This window comes from Mus caroli, chromosome 15 (genome assembly GCF_900094665.2).
Source record: "Mus caroli chromosome 15, CAROLI_EIJ_v1.1, whole genome shotgun sequence".
NCBI classification, from domain to species: Eukaryota; Metazoa; Chordata; class Mammalia; order Rodentia; family Muridae; genus Mus; species Mus caroli.
In genome coordinates, this window is record NC_034584.1 from 7,629,197 (window position 1) to 7,651,596 (window position 22,400).

At 38.4% G+C, this 22,400-nt stretch overlaps 1 protein-coding gene across 2 annotated transcripts in view; it reads left to right on the top strand.

Annotated features, from left to right (window-relative positions):
* The window catches only part of Adamts12 (ADAM metallopeptidase with thrombospondin type 1 motif 12), a 276,352-nt gene that overhangs the window by 171,113 nt on the left and 82,839 nt on the right, over positions 1-22,400 (top strand). For both annotated transcript variants that reach the window (XM_029470142.1, XM_029470141.1), the window contains exons 8-12: positions 7,422-7,565; positions 8,777-8,921; positions 9,937-10,029; positions 10,808-10,953; positions 15,114-15,283. In XM_029470142.1, coding sequence (XP_029326002.1) covers positions 7,422-7,565; positions 8,777-8,921; positions 9,937-10,029; positions 10,808-10,953; positions 15,114-15,283 — 698 coding nt within the window. The remainder of the gene's footprint in view (positions 1-7,421; positions 7,566-8,776; positions 8,922-9,936; positions 10,030-10,807; positions 10,954-15,113; positions 15,284-22,400) is intronic.

The window sequence follows — 22,400 nt, forward strand, 5'->3', positions numbered from 1 at the left end:
CAAAAGAATGGGAATGGGTGGGTAGGGAAGTGGGGGGCGCTATGGGGGACTTTTGGGATAGCATTGGAAATGTAACTGAGGAAAATATGTAATAAAAATATTAAAAATTTAAAAAAAAGAAAAAAAAAAAGAAAATCTGCTATCTCAAAGTAAAAAATAAAATAAAATAAATCCAATAACAAAAACATTAACAAATCGTCAGTGTGTCCCAAGGTCATTCACTGAATCAAAACAAATTGTCAAGACAACTTGATATCTGTAATGAGTCGAATAAATTACAGGTATTACATATAAAAGGAAGAAATGAGAATGTCCAAAACAGATGAATTGACATTTCACACAGATGTGACATAAACATTAGAATAATATGGCTAATATCATTAGTTACAGAGAAATGCAAATTAAAACCATATCAGTGTATTAGTACCTTCCTATGGGAATGACAAATAGATATTAATGATAGTAAGTAACAAATATGAACAATGACACCTTATGCTAGTAAGGATGCAAACGAGGTCTTATTTGCTGCCAGGAGAAATAGGAAATAGATCAAACATTCTGCAGAAACTCGTAGGCAGGCTTTTTAAGACTAAGCCGGCAATTACCACATGACCTAGCAGTTATTTTCCTGGGTTTTCATCTGGAAAATAAAAATGAAAAATTGTGCTCACATAAAAGGTTGAGCATGAATGTTTATAAAAGCTTAAATCCAAATTGCAAATGAATCTGGTAGCATTTGAACCCACCAAGATTGAGAAACTCTGATGAATACCTATAGTTAGCAATAGAGGGGATGAATTAGTAATTCATGCAACAACCTCAATACATCTCTAAAGAACAGTGATTAGTGAAAGATCATGCATGTCGTTCCATTTGTATAGCATTGTAGAAACAGAACTCTCCGAGCAGAGAAACAAAACTATAGGAAGGGAAGACAGAATTAAAAGAAGAGAAAGGAGTAGATGATTGGTTATCCCATACCAGTGGTCAGTCCTGAAATCATGTACATACCAGTATCATTCATGAAATGAGCAGACTGTATTACATATTTAGGAATATATATAACAACAATTAGAGGAAAAGAATCCAGAGAGAACGTGATGGGTGCATGGGTTGCCGGGAGGAAAGGGAAAGAGGAAAATTAGGTAATAGTATTTAAATTTCAAGAATAAGATATTATTAATTTCAAAATTGCCTTCAGATGAAGGATTCTGTGGTGATCAGAAATTACTGCTTTGACTCTGTTTAGCATCAGTAGTCTCTGATGCTATACTATCACTGTCTTGCAAGATATGGCCACTGAGAGAAAGCATGTGAAGCACATGATCTTTTCTCTGCACTGTCTTGTATGACATTACCTGAATCTAAAATTATCCTCAAATAATACACATATTTTATTATTATACAGTATTTTATATAATATGTATCATATAATACATTTATATAATATACATGGAACAATTGCAGTATAGCATAGTTCATTAACAAAAATACCTCACTGTTTCTTAGAAACTTTCTGATTTCATTCCTGGCTATATTTAATGTGTTATGTACAACAGTAAAACACTGTGGTAGACCTGGTAGGACCTTAGAGTTTGTTAGTCATCTGTACCTAGTGCTTAACGCTGTTTTACTTAGGTCTGTAGGCAAGTTACCAAAAATTGGAAACAATTCTAGAAGATTTAAAACCCTCTTTGAAAACTAGCATCTTCTGCTCCCTGACTCCCCCCACTCCTCCTCCTCTCCCTCATCCCTCTGTCTCTGGGTCTCTGTATTAGTCCTGCGTGTATTTATAAAGTTTAGTTTTATTATTTTTTAAATTGAGATGTTTTATTTGCATCCATAGAAAGTGTTTTAATTAAATCCACCCCATTCTCTCCACTGCAATTCTTCCCCTGTTTATGTGCCTCTTCCCATGTTTCCCTCCCAATGTCATGTGCTCTGCCTTTTCTTTTCTGAGTCCACTCACTGCTGCCTGAATGTGCATGAATGCAGGACTGTATTACTGGAACACAAGGAACCTTTCAGGGATCATATTTCTGAAGAATATCAACTCTCCTTTACTCAGAGCCATCTATTACCAAGAGCTTCTCAGCTACAGGAGTGTCTTCATGTCCCCCATTCTCTCTCCCTACTTTTAAAAAGATTTTATTATATATATATAATATATATGATATAATATATGTAATATATATGTATGTATACATATATACACACATATGTGCACATATACATATATATACATATACACACATACATATATATATAATATATATATATACATATATATATATATGATGAGTACACTGTAGCTGTCTTCATTCACACAGGAGGAGGGCATCTCATCCCATTACAGATGGTTGTGAGCTACCACATGGTTGCTGAGAATTGAACTCAGGACTTCTGGAAGTGCCAACCCCAATTCTCTCAATCCATGCAAATATTTTGGCTGGCTTAGTGTTGCATAGGTCTTGTGCATGAGGTCAGAGCTGCTGAGAGTATGCCTGTAAAATGGCCCTGTCATGCCCAGGAAACAATGCTTCACTGTAGACGTGCACTACTTCTGGTTCGTCTACTCTTTCTATTCTCTTTTCTGCAATGGCCCCTTAGCTTCAGAGAGAAGGCATGTGGTATAGATGTTCCATTTTGAGCTGAGTACTCTTTAGTCTTTTAGTCTATGCATTGACCCGTTCTTGATTTTGTGTACTAATTGCCATTCTATCTACTACCAAAGGAAGTTTCTTTAATGAGAGTTAGGAGATGGATTATGGATATAAAGATAAGAACTTAGGTGACAGCCAATACCATGTCCACTTAACAGAAAATAGTATTAGTAGTATTAGGCCAATTCCCCTAGTCAGCCCAGTTAACAGTGCCAAGTGTAAGTTCTGTCTTAGAGTGGGTTTTAAATTCAATCAGAAAAGTGTTGGTTATGCCTAGATTATCCACATTACTATTGCATCTATGGGCATATCTTGCCAGGCCAGTTGTTACTGTAGCTTGCAGGGCTCACAGCGAGGTAAATTGTTCAATAATTTATTCCTTCAACTGTGGAATGAGAATCTCCTGACACCATGAAAGTTAGAAAATAGATATAAAGCTTTCAGGTTAGGACCAGCTTGATTTCTTTATGCCCTGTGATTCCAATACATGGCATCTTTAAGAAGGGTCTTACCATCCAGTTCTGGGTGATCTTGGAGAACAGTGGTAATGGAATCAATCACTTGGAAGGAATCTGAGAGACTCGTGCACAAGTAACCCATACCTGGACTAGGCCTTTTATTTAATAGTCTGTAGTATTGGGGAGAGGCATTGTCCCTCTGTCATAGAATAACTGTTTAATTTCCTTTTGTATACTATATATGTACATATTTTAGGAAGTTCCTACATCAGTAACTCTCCACATAGCATTTCAAAGGTTTTTCATGTTAGTTATTCCACTTCATATTTCCTCCTCTCACCTGCCTTCCTACCCCCATCCCATTTAACCTTTCCTGTTCCATAATTTTTCTTTCTACCTCCATTATATCTGTGTTCTATCCATGTTCTCTTGAAATCCCCCATGACCTCTTACTAGTTCTTGACTTCTATGGATATTAAGCCTAAATGTCTATGAACTATTGTATGAATGATCAAAATATAAATATACTCAACAGACTATTTTGCAGTTGCAAGCAAAATAAAATTTAGAGGTAAATAGATGGAGCTAGTAATAATCAATAGAGGCTGTCCCATCCAACAGGACTTAGTTATTCCATGGGTCAAGGAGGACTGGGGCCTGCAAGAGAAATGAGCAGAGAAAGGGAAGCAAGACCAAGCAGAGAATTGTCAAGGTCTGTTTAATGAAGGCTAGGAGCCTGATTATAAGCACACAGTGAGAGAAAATAGGGAGGGGCCGAGGGGGCATAATAAAATACAGAGTGATTACAGAGAAAGAGATGGACATCTGGGGTGAATGCTGATTACAGGCTTCTTGCAACTTATCTTGGAATGTCGGCCCTAAAACAGTCCCAGGCAGCCTTCAAATATTCTGCAGTTTTTCTTGGAGTGCCACAAACAGTCCCAGGTACCAAATGGAGACATGGAGGAGGGGGTGAAGCTGCCTTAATCTAAGCAGTTCTAGGTGCCAAGTGAAGGAGGGGGTGAAGCTGGCAGTCTCAGGTGCCAGGTGGAGGCAATGAACGAGGGGGTGACATAATTCCCTTCAAAGAGTCAGCTGGATCTTTAGGGTGAGAGTAACTGCGGGACCTAGTTTCCCACAGTTTGGTCTCTCACAAGAGGCAACACAGACCCAGAAAGAGAAAAATTCTGAGTGTTCCCTTTCATATGTAGGTGCAGTGTATGAAGTTTGGCTGTAGGCATTTAAATTAGAATACCCACAAATTTTTTTCTCTTAAGTGATTAAAATACCATGGTTATACTGAGTGCACACACACACACACACACACACACACACACACGTTGGTTCAGTATCATCACCCCATCTTCCAGATTGTGATCTGTTTCATTTATAGAATGTTTCCCCCTGTATGTTCAAACCTAGTATTTTCTGAAAGACTTGAAAAAGTTTATATTTTCACCTTCATAGCTCATGTTCCACTGTACCACCCAATGAATAAACATTCTGAGTTAAAGAGTAGCTGTGCCTCACAAAGGACCAGTGAGAGCCAGGTACGTCCTTCTGATGCTGCTTCAACCTATAATTTAGTCAACCCACTTTAAAGGAATTGAAATAATGAAGACCCTCCCAAATAGGCTAGCCTGGCAAGCCTGGGGATTGTTCCAGAAATACAGGGTGCCTACTCCAAACTACTGTTTGACTTCTATCCCAAAGGCTAGAAGACAGCTTCTTGGGGATTAACCCCTCCACCACTCTGGCCCCCTGTGTTCTCACCCCTCCGTGTTATTGACTCACTGCTCCCATATTACGACTCTACCAGCTTTGAGATACTAGACAGAGGTCAGCTTTGTTTCGTAGCACTTCTTTCATTTCATAAAACAAGAATAGAGATCAAGATGAAGGTCTGTAATGCACAAAAAATGTAGGAAAACTAAAATGAGGTCTTGGGGAACATCTACATTTAAAGTAGAGAAGAGCAGTAACTGGGAGAATAATGTTAGTAACTAGCAACCAATAATGTCAGGGGGAATAGAAACAAGTGGGTCATGAGTTCCAGTTAGGCTGGGATGCAATAGAAAGATTCTATTTCAGAAGCAAATGGCTCAAGATGTAGTTCTGTGGTTGAGTGCTTTCCTAGAATGTGCAAGTTTCTAGATTCAGTCCTCAGTACTAAGAAAATATGAAAAAACGTGAACTACAGGCACACAGTTTTATGCATTAGAATACCCTCTGCTTAAAAGATCATCATTTGAGACAGGGGTGTTACTCAGTTGGTAGAATGCTTGATTAGCAGCATGAAGTCCTGAGTTTGACCCTAGTATTGCATGAGCCAAGTACGCAGGCACACACTTGGAATTCCTGAAACACAAGTTCAAGGGCACCTTTAGCTACATAGCAAGTTAGGGGCCAGCCCAAGCTACATAAGACCCTGGCTCAAAATTATCTTCTTTGTGAATTTCTTTTGAGAGTTGCTCATAGTGTAGGCCGTGTTTTAGCTACTGAGTACGTGACCTTGTACAACAAGCACTTCAGGAGCTGGGTGGGACTGATGGGGAGCAGCCTGGGATAGCCCATATAGGAGGCTTTTAGTTGATATCACTTTCTTTGTAAATGAGTGGTGAAAGCTTTGCTGACTAATTCTGTGGTTCCTTTGTGAGTTTTATATTCATTGACTGTGATTTAAGCTTCGGGGTACATTGCTAATACTATAATACATAAAACAAGAAAACCGCTAAATCCCCCAAAGTATATTCTGTGCATACATTGCTAATACTGATCATACTCTATTAAAGGTAAATGTTAGTTCCTCAGTCACATGAGTGAAAGGAGTAGAAAGTTATACTTTCCTGGCTTCAGATCAGAAATCTAAGTCAATTATATCTAGACTCTAAGGATTTCATGACCAGACGTTTGTGAGAACGGAATCTTGTAGGAACATAAGAAGGTGTCTTGGGATAATCCTGAGGACATTGGTCGTAAACAGATAACACTGGGTCAGTTTATTTCCAAGTTACCCTTTGGCATTGCAGGCAGTTCATCTTAAAGTCCTTCAGAGCTACCTTCCTGGTCAACCATAACAGTAGGAGATCAGGGAACAGACAAATAAATGAGTTCAAAACACATAGATATCCATTGAACACAACAAGATGTATGTCTTTTAACCTGCAAAATTATTCTTTAAAAGGAGGACATTAAACTAAAATGCTATTATTTGCATGTGTACACAGGTATGTACATGTATGTGTGAAATGTATATGTGTGTGTGTGTAAATGTATGTATGTGCATGTATGCACATGTATATAGAGATCAGAGATGAACTCTTAGTTAACTACATCTTCCTCATTTGTTCCCATCTTATTTTTTTAAGGCAGGATCTCTCACTGGTCTAGAGTTCAACTTGCATGCCAGCCTGGTTGACCAGTAAGCTCCATCAGTCTTCCTCAGCACTGGGACCATATGCACTGGCTTTTTATGTCATTTCTCGAGGGTGGAGGGGAATAAAACTCATGTCTCCATGCTTGAGGTTACTAAGTTTGCTTTACTGAGACATATTCCCAGACCTAGGAAAATTATTTTTCAAATTTAAATTTCTATCACTTGTGAATCTCTTCTTATAGACCAGGCCTTGCTAAGCAGCTTTCAAAACTTTCTTCATTGAGATCCTAACACCATGATGGCTACCAATTTTCTAGGAGATAAAATGAGGCAAGTCACAGTAACTCAATATCATCTAACTTCAGAGTTCAAGTTTAGTGCAGATTCTCAACCTTCAAAACCTCTGATCTCAACCACTGAACTGCAAGGTCTCCCTACTGGCTTGGCTTTGGAGACCTGTTGAAATGGAATAAAGAAATCTATTCTTCCATGCCTTAGCCTGGGCCAAAGTCTCCCTGAGACTGCTTTTCTACTTCCTATTGAATGAAAGGGAGAGAGGAAACTGGATTTGTTGATTCTGGGATTGCTTCAGTAGAGAAAGCAAGTGTACTGGGGTGTGCTTTACCCTTCTAACTTCAGAATATAGGAAGCCAGACTGAGGACTTTCGACTTTCTGCCAAACACAAGTTTGCTTTTAATTCTCCATATGGCTCTTGTGGTTATGTAGCTGAGGTTAAGGATATGCCTCTCATCTTCCCTGCACTCCTGAGTCCAAAATTAGCTATGTCCTTCCAACTTCTAAGTCGCACTTTGTAAACAGCTCCTTTGGAACAAAAGTGGCTTCCTGTGCTTTTAATCACTTTAGCGAATGTGTGTTTCTCCTGATTAATGCCTGTCTGCTTCTGTTCTTGTGTTTTGGGTCAGTTTCGGCATCCAGCATGATGGAAAGGAAAATGACTGTGAGCCCGTGGGCAGGCACCCATACATCATGTCCCAACAGATTCAGTATGACCCGACTCCACTGACATGGTCGAAATGCAGCAAGGAGTACATCACTCGCTTCTTGGAGTAAGTGTAGTCCCTTCCATGACAGCCTCACTTGGGTCTCTAAGGCAGACATTTCAGTGAGTTTTCCACAGAGAAATGAATGCCTGGGAAAGACTTGGTTTCATTTTCTGGTCTATAGTATCATGGTAGCATCAAAGGGATGGATTCCCCTCTGCTTTCTGACTCCTCTTCCTACCTCTACAGGCAAGTGAGCAACCTGCTTTTTAAATACAATTGTTGTCTCAGTTAGGGTTTTACTGCTATAGACAGACACTATGACCAAGACAACTTTTATAAAGGACAACATTTAACTGGGACTGGCTTACAGATTCAGAGGTTTAGTCTATTACCATCAAGGCAGGAGCATGACAATGTCCAGGTAGGCATGATGTGTGAGGATCTGAGAGTGTCTATATCTTATTCCAAAGACAAATGGAAGACTAGCTTCCAGGCAGCTAGGATGAAGGTCTTAAAGCCCATGCCTACAATGAGACATTTCCTCCAACAAGGCCATGCCTACTTCAACAAGGCCACACCTCCTAATAGTACCACTTACTGGGCCAAGCATATTCAAACCACCACAGTTGTAGATTAAGTTCTCGAAGACTAACAGGTCAGAAATGTTCAATCAAATCTATTAACAATAATATCATGATTGTCTGTTTCCCACTGTCCTGTGTTTTGTTTTTATTACCATGACACAAATGAGATTTATGTGGGAAGAAAAACCTCAATTGAGAAAATGCCTCCATCAGATTGCCTTTAGGCAAGCCTGTAGTACATTTTCTTGGCCATTGATTGATGTCCCGGGTTGTGTAAGAAAGCAGGCTGAGCAAGCCATGAGGAGTGAACCAGTACCAAGTACTTCTCCATGGCTTCTGCTTCAGTCCCTGCTTCCTGCTTACCTTCACTGATTGTCTATTACCTGGAAGAACAAAACGCAGGAAGACAGTTCCTTCCCAAGTTGCTTTTGGTCATGGTCTTTATCACAGCCATAGAAACCTAACTAGAATGCCTACTATTTCTATTTCCTAGATAACTAAACTTTTTCCGTTGGACATGATTTGCATTTCGTTTTATTAACTTTCTTCCAAGGTCGAGGGGATTCTCTTGCTTATAAGAATAAGGCTGTTTGGAATGATGGAGGATTAAATTATTATGATGAAAATGTCTATTGGATGATTGGAGAGAATCACATGCAACTGATCCGGTTTTGATTGGTTTGTTTGCAGCCGAGGCAGGGGGTTCTGTCTTGATGATATCCCCAGAAAGAAAGGTTTGAAGTCCAACGTCATTGCTCCTGGAGTAATTTACGATGTTCATCACCAGTGCCAGCTCCAATATGGCCCAAATGCTACATTCTGCCAGGAAGTGGAAGTGAGTGCTGGATTTCTTGGTGCCTTCCATGGGTCTGTGCAGGGTCTGAGATATGTGCTATGCTGGAGGAAGCACAGAAAACACTTAGAAACTGGAGAATCAGGCCCAGAACTGAAAGTGTTATTATAAATTACTTATAATCATGCGAATCTTACCCAACTTTCTTGGACTTGTGTAGATCCACACATTCTATACAACTTGGAGACAGGTCCATGGTGGTTTACAGGGTTCATAGTATTTAACTCCATAGCAGTCAACCGAATCTCTAAAATTGCCCCTTTTCCATATTTCCCTCTTGGTTGAAGAGTATCATTAGATCACCAGGTAGAAATAAGATTCACCTTCAGTCACTCTTCTCCCTTATTTCCAATATCTAATCCATAAGTCAAGTTTTGGCATTGTGCTCTTCAGTAATTAACATCTCTGTCCTGCCTTCTTCATTACCACCACTGTGTTTATTCTGCTTGTCTTCACTTGATATTATTTTTACCACCACCAGCCTATCTATTATTCAAATTGCTATTCTTATTATTTTAGAAGCATAAATATAATCATGCTACTATTTTGTTCTTAGAGTCACAACTATCCAGTGGATACAATCCTAACTCCTTTTGTCATATTCTTTTATGATTTGGACCCAGTCTACTGGAGAATACTTTATATATGGTAAATAGATGATAAATAGATACATGGATAGATAGATAAATAGATAGATAGATAGATAGATAGATAGATAGATAGATAGATAGATGATAAATAGATGACAGACAGATGCATATGAACCACCAGTCTGAAGTATTGCTGGCAAAGATTTTCTTTCATTCCGTATGTTTCTTCTTTACTTTGCTCATAGTTTCTTTTGCTGTGGAAAACCTTTTTAACTTCCTGCAATCCTATTGGTCAGTTCTTGGTGTACATTATCTTTTTATCTTCTAAGACACTAGGTCTTTTTCAGACACACTTCCTCACAAGATTTAAAAATACAACAGAACACAAGCTCTCCTATGTTTTCCAGAATGTTTGCCAGACACTGTGGTGCTCGGTGAAAGGCTTCTGTCGCTCTAAGCTGGATGCTGCTGCAGACGGGACTCGTTGCGGTGAGAAGAAGGTGATGTGTTGTTGGTCTGAGGAGGAAAGGTGGGAGGGCAGTTGGCCTGGAGTTCTTGTAAAGACGTAGAAAGAAGGTTTTGGGGGATGTGAGGAGCCCCAGTGGCACTCACAGAGTCAGACCAGACACTGGAAACAATCTCACATCTGCTGCTCCTTTCCAACCACTGCTGGGACCATGAGAAAGGATTCAGAACTGTGCTCAGTCCATGAGAAAGGACTTTACCTGTCAAGCATCAGGCCCATCTTCCCCTGATGAACCTCAATGGGGTTTCTGTTTTCTTCTGAACTTGCTATCAACTTTCATTTTGGACATTCCTCCCTCAATATTGAAGATTGAAAAGCATAGTGAGTGGACCCCAAAAGGTCAGATTGGGTCCATTTATAATCCTCCTTCTCGCTGGCTGGCATAACTGAATATTTTAAAGTTCTTTCTATTTTCCTAAGCAGAAAAGTCTTATAGCCACAACTCATAGACATTAGGCCTCCTCCAGACTACCAGAGGGCATGCTGACTCATGCCGACCCGTTAAGTGTGTTTTGTTATTGCAGGTCTGTTGCTTAGGAGTTTGGTATCATCTGTCGCTGAGTTTACAGTGCTTGATAAATCTGATTCTAGAAACCTAATTTATCTAAAGAAGCTCTCTAAACCCTTTTCTCTGTGGCCCCTGATGTATTGCTGTAAAAGTCTTCTGGCTTGGAAAGAATTGGGTGTAGACTTAGAAAGTCTTGCTATGGAATCTTCCTGACATACATCCTCACTATTGTATCTCTCTGCAGTGGTGTATGGCTGGAAAGTGTATCACAGTGGGGAAGAAACCAGAGAGCATCCCTGGAGGCTGGGGACGCTGGTCACCCTGGTCGCACTGTTCTAGAACATGTGGGGCAGGAGCTCAGAGCGCAGAGAGGCTCTGCAACAACCCAGAGTAAGGCCTGGCATGAGTACTTGCTTTCTTCTCTTCTCTAAGTGCTAGGATGCTGTTCTTGCATGGCATGGCGTCACTCTTAGAGGGTTCTGAGAAAATGCTGAACAATTCTATAAGACAGAAAGGCCCAGAAAACTCACACAGGGTGGAAATCAAAACTGCTTCTCTTTCAACATGTTTGAATTTGGCACTGAAGTCTTAAAATCAGCTAAGTAAGTTTATTCCATCATTTGGGTAGAACAAAGCAAACTTCTTTTAAATGTTGAAGCAAATTTCTTTGAAATATTCTATGTGAAACTCTCCAGGAGCTTTTGCAATTAAATCCTTCCAGATAACTGTGCTCTCTCAGTAAGAAGTAAATTAGTAAAGCTCAGCTGATATGATTATAACTAGATTTCAGTCACAATGAATACACAATTACATAAAAGTATTCATCCATTCTATAGCTAGGAAAATGGCCAAGCACGGTTTTGGAGTAAATTATCATTAATGGTCTAGCAACATATCTTTATCAATCTAATCTTAGGGTTCCATATGTCCTGTGAAGGATTTCATAATTCATTTTTCATTTTTAATCCAATGTTTATTTTTCATGTAGCAATCTTATATTTTTACATATGTTTGTAAGTTAAGTTTAAACTGTCATGATTTTAGACAGATTGCATTCTTGGTTTCATTAATTCCTCATATACAAGTTTCTAACTATACAGTCTTTAGGAATGCATTTGATGCTGCCCATAAAGTGTAAATGGAACTAAGCTCCTTTTCCTGGAGTTGCCTTTGCTGTGAAGAATAAAAGCCACATTTCTAAATGCAAGTGATAAAAGTGGTTACAAGGCCTTTCATTATCTAAGTCTCAAACCCTAACCTTCTCTTTTTATTAATAGGCATAATACTATATAAATTATATATGTACATGTGTTATATATGCATATAATTTGTTATATATAAAATTTTTCTGAGGATTTTAAAAATACCTGTAGCTTAATATTGTACCTATTACATCATAAATTATAAATAAACACTATAAGTAAACAATACTTATAAATATCATCACTTACATATGTAAGTATTTGTTTGAGGGAGGATAATGTCATTGTTTTAAAATTCTGCCCCTTGATAAAACTCCATTATTTAACAAAATTCAACAGCAGGCATGTCAACACAGTACTTTATTAATAAAGATGAAACTCATCAGTTTGGTCAGAAGTGTGCTTTTAGAGATCAAGAAATATAAGCAATGTGCTCTGAGACTTGTGGTATGTATTCAGATTCCACTCCATAAACTTGGGAGGATGTTTAATAACCTGTAGTCTTCAGACAAGGGACCGTCTCTCTGAGAAACTGAAGAATGATTCACTAGCTCAGCATTAGCAGACAGACTGTGCTGGTGCCCTTCTCCAAGGCTGCAACTTCTCAGTCTCCTTGACTGAGTGATGACATCTAATTCCATAACTCATTTTCTTGATTTTATTGAGACCACTGTTAATAGTATTGTTGTATAAGGATCTCCATGATTCCAGTTACAAAGTCAGACCAGTGTATGAGCCAACTACACTCACTTATGCTGAAGACTAACTTTCTTCAATCATACTTAGTATGCAATTGTTTTCTTTTTTAATGTATTCTTCTCTGGGTACTTTTCCTGACCATATCTTTGACATTGGTAACATGAGACGAACTATAGGGATAGTGAAACACTGGTACATCTTGGCTCAAATGAGACTCCTAGTAATATTTGTTTGAAGAAAATGAGATGGTCAGGTGCCAAGTCACAGAGCCTCTGTCATAGAGGCTAGCATTCAGACATTAAGGGCAATTCTTAATACCTCCTACACAGAAGAGATAATGAAGAGCCTGCTATGGGCTGCCCTAGGCTCTCAAATTGCACTAAGAAAGATGGGGAAGCGGGTAGAGTAAATCTCACAAATATCAAAGAGAACAAGAACACAACTAGACTGGTAGGATTGCCTCTCAGGGCTGGAAATCAGCTGAGACAGAACATGGATAAGAACTCAGGCTGCAGATTAGAGCACATAGTTCAAACCTTGGCTTTGCCACTATTAGCTGGGAAATGTACTTCTTGCTTCCAGCATATGATTGCATCGGTCTTGCTCATGTACCCTACCTTCAGCCTTTTTTCTGAGACTGTTTTCTACATCTATCCCTTCCAAGAACTCTTTCTGGTCAACTTTATTTCCATGGACTGATATTCCTTATCCAACACCTTGTTATACTCTTAGACATGCCTACTTAGTTTCTATCTTAACTTTTCTCACTTCTGGGTAGTTTATTAAGAGCTGGAGAAATGGCTAGGCTAGGCTCACAACGGAAAGTTATTTTTAATAGTTTTTAAGAGAATTGTGAAATTTTAAGGAAGCATAGGACTTGTGTTGACTTTTTCCTGATGCTTTTTTCCTCATAACATGCTGTTAAGAACATTGTTGTATCTCAGTGTTGGTAGATTTGTATTCATAATACCTAAAGTGTCTATTGTGTCATCAATTCTTATCATATATTCAATGCTACTCTCTTAAATATTTATATGCATTATCTAATTGAGCCTTAAAATTGTTGTGAAATGATTAGTATGCTCATTTTACAATCACAATAACAAACAAATGGAGCTCAGAAAAATAAGATAACTTCCTTAGATTCATAGAACTACTAGCAAGTCAGGTTGATGCAAGCTCCAGTCTTCGAACCCATTATGTTACACTGTCATAGTATCTCTTTTGGGTACTCAAGGTGCAAGTAAGAAGGTATAGTAAGTCACTTGAGAGCCTTCATGAGATCTATCAACTACCCTCTGCTTCTCTACTAGCAGATCTGATATATGACTTTCTCATACACATGATACTGAGTGAGAGGTTCTCATATCCTCTCAGTAATTTCTATCCTGAAGACTCTAAGATATTGCTGTACTCATGGTACTACAGAGGCTCTATAAAGGAATTAGAGCTTGGCCTGAGTCATTAAAGAGCCGTCTACAAAAAAAGGCCAGTAAATACAGTTAGAACATGAAGTGTCTCTTAAAAGAAGAAAGAGATCACATGTGGTTGGCATGCAGAGGGATTTATGATGGAGGAGGCATGTATTTGTTCCTCAAAGAATAGGCAGCATGTAGACATGGAAAGACTTAATAAAAGAAAGTCCATGCAGAAACACAGAAAGACACTAGGAAATAGGAAGTATATAAAAGAAAATATGCAAGGCTTAATAGAGTCAGTTATGACAGTACCATTTGGAGTCCCAATCACAAGAACTTAGACTTGATTGACATTTTTAGCCACTGGTGACACTAATAAAATCTTTAAACAGGAAACTAATATACTGAAGATAATCTAATAGCATACACTGTCCACAGGGAGTTGAATTGTTTTTAATTGGCAAAGAGACCATAAAAATGAAGAAAATGGTCAGATTGGTCTTATAGCTGGGTAGCTGAGAAAGAGAAAGCACACATATAAAAATATAACTGAATAGGTTGGACATGGTAGTGCATGCATTTAATCTTAGCATTCGGAAGGTGAAGGCAGAGAGATCTCTGTAAGATTGAGACCAGCCTGATTTACCTAGCAAGTTCTGGGACAGCCAGGAGTGCATAACAAGATCCTGTCTCAAAAACAATTAAATGGAAACAATTGGTAGCTCGATCCAAGATTGGCTAAGTATGAATGATTCTGCAATCTGACCATTGTTATTTGCTAAGAAGAAATCAGAAAATGAATACATGGTGAAAATAAATTTTTTCTATTTTTCTCATATCTTTTTCCTGGTGATTTTGCCACTGGAAACATATATATTCCATACTAATTCTATAATTATATACTATATAGAATTCTATAACAATGTATATAAAATTTAATAGAAATCTGTATTTCTATTAAAATATAAATTATTTAAAACGGGCATACATTTAATTAAAGCAGGCATATACATGTATATAGTGTTAAAACAGGGAGTTTAGGACTGAAAGGCTGATGAGAAGCACATACACCCCCAAACAGTATGAAATTGGAAGGATTTATCTGTTTCTTTAGGTCACAAACAGGCATGTTTTGACAAGGAACAGTCATGGCTAGATAGCAAGGAATTTTAAAAGGAAATTGATGGCTTCTTGGGAAATGTAAAGAACAGCTTGTCTCTTTCATCTATAGACCAAAATTTGGAGGGAAATACTGCACCGGAGAAAGAAAACGCTATCGCTTATGCAATGTCCACCCCTGCCGCTCAGAAACTCCAACTTTCCGGCAGATGCAGTGCAGTGAATTTGACACAGTCCCCTACAAAAACCAATTCTACCGCTGGTTCCCAGTGTTTAATGCAGGTAAGGGCCACTAAATGTGCACCTTGGATCTGGAGTTTCTCAGAAGCCCTGCAAAGGTCAATAGAGAGAGCTATGCTACCAGGGTTTCTCAGTTGTAGAAGATAGTAACACTGACTGGCTAAACCTGACTATTAAATTTTGAAGTCTGGATATGTACTGGCTTCCCTGTGGGAGATGAACATGACCTTCTTCAAACATGGGAGATGGTTTGCCATAACTGGGACATGGAGAGATTTAGACACTCAGTAGATATTCCAAACAGGTGGGATGAGAGTAACTTCAGAGGAGCCTTCCATGGAAGTAGCTGGCGAGTTTATGTATAAGAGATCTTTCTGTGAAGGAAAGAAAAAGGAAGGCAGTTAAAAGGTCATTCCATAGGGAAGAGAACAGTTCAAAAAAGACAAGATAGCAAGAATGCCTTCGTGAGAAATTGATGCTGAGCCTGACATCAACATGTCCTATATGCAACATAGTACCCAAAGGTTAAAAAGTAAAATCAAAGATCTAAGGGATGTGTGTCAAGGGATGGAGACATAACTAAGCTGGAGAATTTAATGGTAACTGTTGTGGTAAATATTATTGGGGGTTTCTACCCCACCTTAGATCATTTAATTCCCAAATAAAAGACATAAACATTTATGTTCATAATAAACCTTAAAAGCACATCAATCAGCCGGGCGGTGGTGGCGCACGCCTTTAATCCCAGCACTCGGGAGGCAGAGGCAGGCAGATTTCTGAGTTCGAGGCCAGCCTGGTCTACAAAGTGAGTTCCAGGACAGCCAGGGCTACACAGAGAAACCCTGTCTCGAAAAACCAAAAAAAAAAAAAAGCACATCAATCTTCTACACTCTTTTGTCCACTTCTCTGCCACTAACCACAAGACCAAACTTGCCATGTTCTGTCTAGGTCACTTCTACTCCAACTGGCCAGCCCTCATGGCCATTGTCTTACATTCCACCTACCCCATGGTGTCCTTCTCCATTCTCCTCTGTCCTGCACCTCATGGTCTCTGTCTCAGACCCCAAGCCCAGGAACCGAAGCCCTACCTTTAGAAGTTAGTTTGATCATATAATCAAATTTCGATATTAATCTCCATTCATCCCACTAGAAAGAATGCCCTGCAATAATATGTTGTGGGGACTCTGTAACAAGAAGATTTGTTGGCCATTCAATTTGAAGTTTTGGCTGGAGACATTTCTAGCTCAGTCAGTTTCAGAGCTGTCCCCAAGGATCACCTGTTTTGTTACCTGTTTTGGTCTTGAGTTGTTTCTTGTCTGAAGTCCAGATCTTCAGGAGGTCCCCATCTGTCAAATCTGATTTTTATAATTTTGGATGGAATTGAAAACCTTTTCTCCTTTTCTGTTGACATAAACATAAACCCTCTCTCCCAACATAACATAGACTTCATCCAGTAGTTTGAAGTCTTTAAAAGTATAGGCAGATCCAATCTAGCAGTCCCTTTTCTATCTGAGTATGCTCCATTTTGACCTTTCTCAAAACGGATGTATCACACTGCCATTACCATTGAACATATAGCCATTTTTCACTTGATAATTTAAAACATGATTGTGTGGAATACAAATATTTTCTACAATGACAAGCATTTATTATTATTTATTGAGAAAGAATTTCTTTGTGTAGCCTGGGCTATCTTGGATTTGCTCTGTAGATCAGGCTAGCCTTGAATTTATAAGGAACCTATCTTCTGTCTTTGCCTCCCAAATATTGGGATCAATGTCATGAGTTTACTTATTTATTCAGTATTAATGTGCCTTTGAAAACATTTATATCATTTTTTATCTCTTTTTCTTTCTTTTGAGATTATCTATGTGAATTTATTTACCCCATCTTTTTCTCTCTTAATTCAATATCCTTCTCTATATTAAATTTTTCCTCTCCATCTAGTTTATAATGACATTCCTAAGCAATACTGTATTTGCTCAGAGATCTTAGCCCAGGCCATGTGTCACATGCCTGGCCAAGCTGTCACCAGTTCCCCCATGGGACCCCGAGTCTAAGGAGACTGACTGCTCAGAGAAGTGTAACACCCTACTTCATGTTAGGTTTCAATGTTGACCAAGGAATGAAAAAAGAAAGATTTGCCTAACTTAAGGGTATTTGAGGCAAGGGAGTAAAAAGAATAGCTAATCTAACTTATTAGATTTTTGAAATTCCGATGTGCTGATACTGATGAGTCACAGATGGAAGAATCTCACAGTTGGCTGTTAGGGCGATTATAATCAAAGCTGTGGCAAGAAAAGCTCTATAGAGATTTGCCAACTTTGAGTCTCCAAAGTGTCTCAATAGCTAACATTTTTCCTTACCCCTCAGTTCCTGCTGAATGAGGGTAAAACAATTGACTACTGGTGCAACTGAGACATTTTATTATGTAACTCATGACAAAGGTACATGTAGTCAGTGCCAGCTACATCTGTGTTCTGCATGTGTTGTATTGTGTTGGAACTATTGGGGTCACTGATTTTATGGGCCTTTAAGACTAATATACCAACACAATTCCACTGGTTTAATGTCCATCCCTTCACCCACCACCACCTTACACTACATACAGATATAGAATGGGATTTGTATGCAGTATACAGTATATGTATATGTGTACAGTATACATGTATGTGAGTATGTATGTGTGTATGCATGTATGTAATGAATGCTGGTAGGTCAAATAAATTGAGTTGGAACAAAAAGAGTTGGTTCAACTTGAATTTTCGTAGATTTATAAGAAATTCTCATGTGCCTACTGCTTGCTTAGATGGATGTTAGTAATAAATGAGAGTCATTAAAGTAGACAAAGCTTTGATGTGCTTTGAACTGATTGGCTTTTATCACTGGAATTGAATATGCTAATGGATGAACTAACTGGTTATTTGGGATAGAAGCATCAATCCTCTAGCCTAATGGTTTCTCCACAGCTTATGACCTATCCCCTCTCATCTGAATAATAGCTATCTCCTCCAACCCCCAAAAAATACATCAAAATTTTTCCTCATCTTATTTCTATCCTTCATTTCAAGTCTGACATTTCTACTTCTAATGATCACTTCTTAAGATTATTTCCCCCAAATGTTGAGACATATTATTTTAGCAAAATCCAAAGTGCAACCTTTGCCTCAACAATTACCTGAGCTGTTTTTTTGGAAGAGCAGATGAATCACACAGTTTGAAGATAATTTCGTCTAGAAAAACAAGTCTTATTCATTTTTTGTATCTAACAATCACTCTCAGGATCATTGCCAAAAGGTATTGAGTGATTGCATTTCTGCAGAATTGAAAGCAAAACTTTGGCTCAGTAAATTCACTCAGTCATCTGAGCTTGCTGATAAGGTCAGCCAGACAGCAAGCACAAGGAACAGAAGTCACCTGTAACTTGGTCTTAGTGTTTTCACTCAGCCAAATTTAAAGTGCTCCTGAAAGCTACCGGTAAACATCACCTGACAAATGGATGCAGCAGGGCAAGTGAATAAATGTGAAACAATGACAATATTCAACACTGGAGGTTTAGAATCGGTGAGGCTGACATCTGTGTCCTTGAATCTCTGCTACACATGCTCATCAGAATGAAGACCATCCGTTGTCACCCTTGCCTCCTTATTTAGAATTGCATGTCACAGGATAATGGTGTCTATGGACTCCCTCAAATTACCATGAAAGAGAAGCTAGAAATGATGGGGCCAGGCACACAGAACTTTTAACTCAGCATTGCAAATTGTTTAAGGGGCACTAAGCCTTCCATTTAAGCTTCCTCCTTCAGTCAGGGTTCTCTCTAGTCTAAAATATATGCAAACTCTGAAAGGATAAAATCAGTTGGTCTAGTGAAGTGGAAAGGAGGCGAGAGTGGGGGAGGTTCCAGTGGGAAGCAGGGGAGGTAAAGAGGGTAATGGAGAAAAGGGGAGAGGAAAATCTACTAAGACACACCTTGTTTGGAAATGCAATAATGTTATCTAATACACTATATCCTAATTTAAAGATAAATAGATGTTTTTAAAAAGTGGTTGGCCTACATGCTACCTGCTAATTATTTTTGCCACAAATATTAATGGTATTTTTGAGGTTTCACGAACCACACACTTATACTCAACAAACATTTGTTTTTTGTATGTGCAACATATTTCATGTATGTCCATATGGTCTAAGTTTAAAAGATGTATCAATTACATACTAGAAAAGCAGAATGCAGGGAAATTTGGAAATAAGGGTCCCATCATGGAGATGTGTTATGATTATCATGGAGTAAAGGAGACTGTTCAAGTTCTATTGTTTCAGAGCTAAGACACTAGTATGGAAAGGAATCTGTGTTTCATAAACTGTAATGTTCCCAATCAAAGGAAAGAGAAACACATACTCATTATATCATCACACGTAACCTATTTCCAAGAAGTAACCATGGTTAATAGCGCATTTCTGTCTGCACAAGAATTGATTGTCCTTGTCAATTCTGCAGCTTGCTTGATTCACTAAGCATTGATTGTATAATGAAAGTTCACATGTTCCTCTCAGATAAATGCACAGCATCTCATTATAGAAATTCAACTTTAGTTAATTTGTGCATTTCTCTCTAGATAAACATTCCACTGCTCAAAGGATGTTCTTGAATTCTCTCACTAAGGATAATATTTATTTTTGTGACAGCTTGAATTAATGTCTCATGATTAAAATGGCACTCTGTGTTGATCCATACAGAAGATTTTTACTAACAATATTGATCATGCCATAGCCTTTTGCAGTGGTAATGTTCAGTAGTAATCACTCTGTAAGAAGCCAATGCTTCAATGCCTCCAATCACACTGTCCTTTAACACAGCCCACTCTGTGAAGACTAAACTTTGAGTTGGGAATAAAGTCTGTATCTTAATGGTTCAAGTCCAGGGCTTTGTGAAGGAGAATCCCCAAGCCTGAACTTCTCTTTGCATCTTATTGAGCTTATACTCCTTCCCACCCTCTACTCACAGTAGCTGATCAGTAGTTGGCAGGACCTGAATGTCCCTAAGAAGATTGCTCCTGAGGACACTGTACAGCCACAGCCTTAGAACTGTAATAAAGAAGGACTTCTGTTGTTAAGACACAACCAGAATATCATTGAATGAAGGTTCACAGTTACAGTAAAAGAAAGCATGGAGACACTTGCTGTCTGAGCAAGATCTATATTCTTTATGCTAAATGCACAAGACATCAGTTATTTAGAAAAATATGAAAAAAGCATGAACTTAATGCAAGCGTGGTTGGTAGTGAATAATCTAAAGAGATATTGTGTTTGTTTGTAGTAAGAACGGAGTAGCAGTTACAAGTCTCTTGACAATTTGAAGAAATTGAAATGAAAAGCACAAAATGTCAAGTCTACATTTAATGAACTTCAGAAATCCTTAAGCTAATGATGAGGCTGTGGAAATGATGATGCCTATTTGTTGAGCTCCTGTTATATGTTTAGAGCAGAGAGATGAGTGCTTAACATGCAACTGAGGCACAGGAAGATCAAACCCTTTTCTCATGGTAATATTAGATTCTCATGAACTAAAAGATAGGCTTTCACCATGTAGCCTTGGCTGGCCTAGAATGAGGTAGACTAGCCTGGCCTCTGATTCACAGAGATCCATCTTCTTCTGCACCCTCAGTGTTGGGGTTAAAGAGGCTTACCATCACACCCAGCAATAGATAATTGTTTTTAATTATGCAGGAATGCTTCCCTTTTTTTGCATGTGTCCAATTGCAAAATACTGAATCTGATTTCTCAAACTCAAATCAATGTCTTAGTAAGTGGTTCCCTAGATTGACCATAGGAACAGGCATGCTCATCCCTGGGGAAGTCTAACCACTCCCAGGTGGCTGCCCCTACGTGTTTCTTCTCCAGTGAGGTCAGCAGCAGTAGTGCTAATCTCACTACTGTGAGAGGGAATTGACAGTAATATCGGTTTATGTTTTACCTCCATTTTCTGGTTCCATTCACTGGACCTTTGCAAAATAATGTCTTTGACATATTCTCACTTTGTCCATATTTTTAGACAACTATGAACTCAGTTGGTACTCTTTATGTGCATAACCCCTTCCTTCAAGCTTTATATACATGTACCTGATACCTTTGTCCAGTTTGTTCAAACTGCTTAGTATTTAGCGTTCAGATGCTTAGCTCCCGATATCTGTGCATCCTTGCATTGTGTACACTTTTACTTTTGTTACATGGATCACCACATCCTTAAACCAACACACTTAGTGGGATTTGCATCTGATGTTCATCCATTCCAAGTAAGTCTGGTCTCAGCATCAAGAAGTCAACTGCTCGGCCCATAATACACAGATCTAGGAAAACTCTCAAAGGGATTTCTGAAGGAGACAGTCTCAAGTTCTCACCTAAAGTAAATTATAGTCTTGGAGTATAGCTTCATGATAGACTGTTTGCCTAGCATGTAGGAGGCATTCAATTCAATTTCTAACACTGCAGTAAAATATAACACTCAGAACATAACATTCAAGAGAAAAGTACTATTTCACATATTAACCAATAAAAAATTTGAGGCGGTTATGTTTTGAAAGTTATTTGTCTTTCTGTATCATGTATGCAGAATTACACATCCTGCCTTCATTCTCAAGGCAATGAAATCCTGAATGACAAAATGACTTCTAAGTGGGGCTCAAGGTAGACGGATAAGCCTCCTGTGCTAATCAGAGTTCCACTTTGGCAATTTTCATAGTCTTTGCTTCCATGTGCTTCTGTGTAGTTGACTATTTGTATCTAAGTGCTTCTTTGAGTTGGGGGAAATAGGCCTATTCACTAGGGAATATGTTAAGGTGGTGGTGGTGACGTTAGTGCCATGACAAGGGACTGTCTTCCCCCTAGAAGTCAGTTTGCCTGCTGCAGACAGCAAGCTTTATGCTTGCTTGGATCCTGAGTTACCTGTTTTTATTACTGATTTGATAGCTTAATACTCTAATGCTCTAGGCTTTGTTATTTTTATGTGCAGTTCAGTGTAGGATGGAAAGGTCTCCTCATTTTCTTTTTTTTTTTTTTTTTTTTTTTTTTTTTAAATTTTTTTTTTTTTTTTTTTTTTTTTTTTTTTTTTTTTTTTTTTTTTTTTTTTTTTTCCCAGTTTTTTTTTTTTTTTAATATTTTT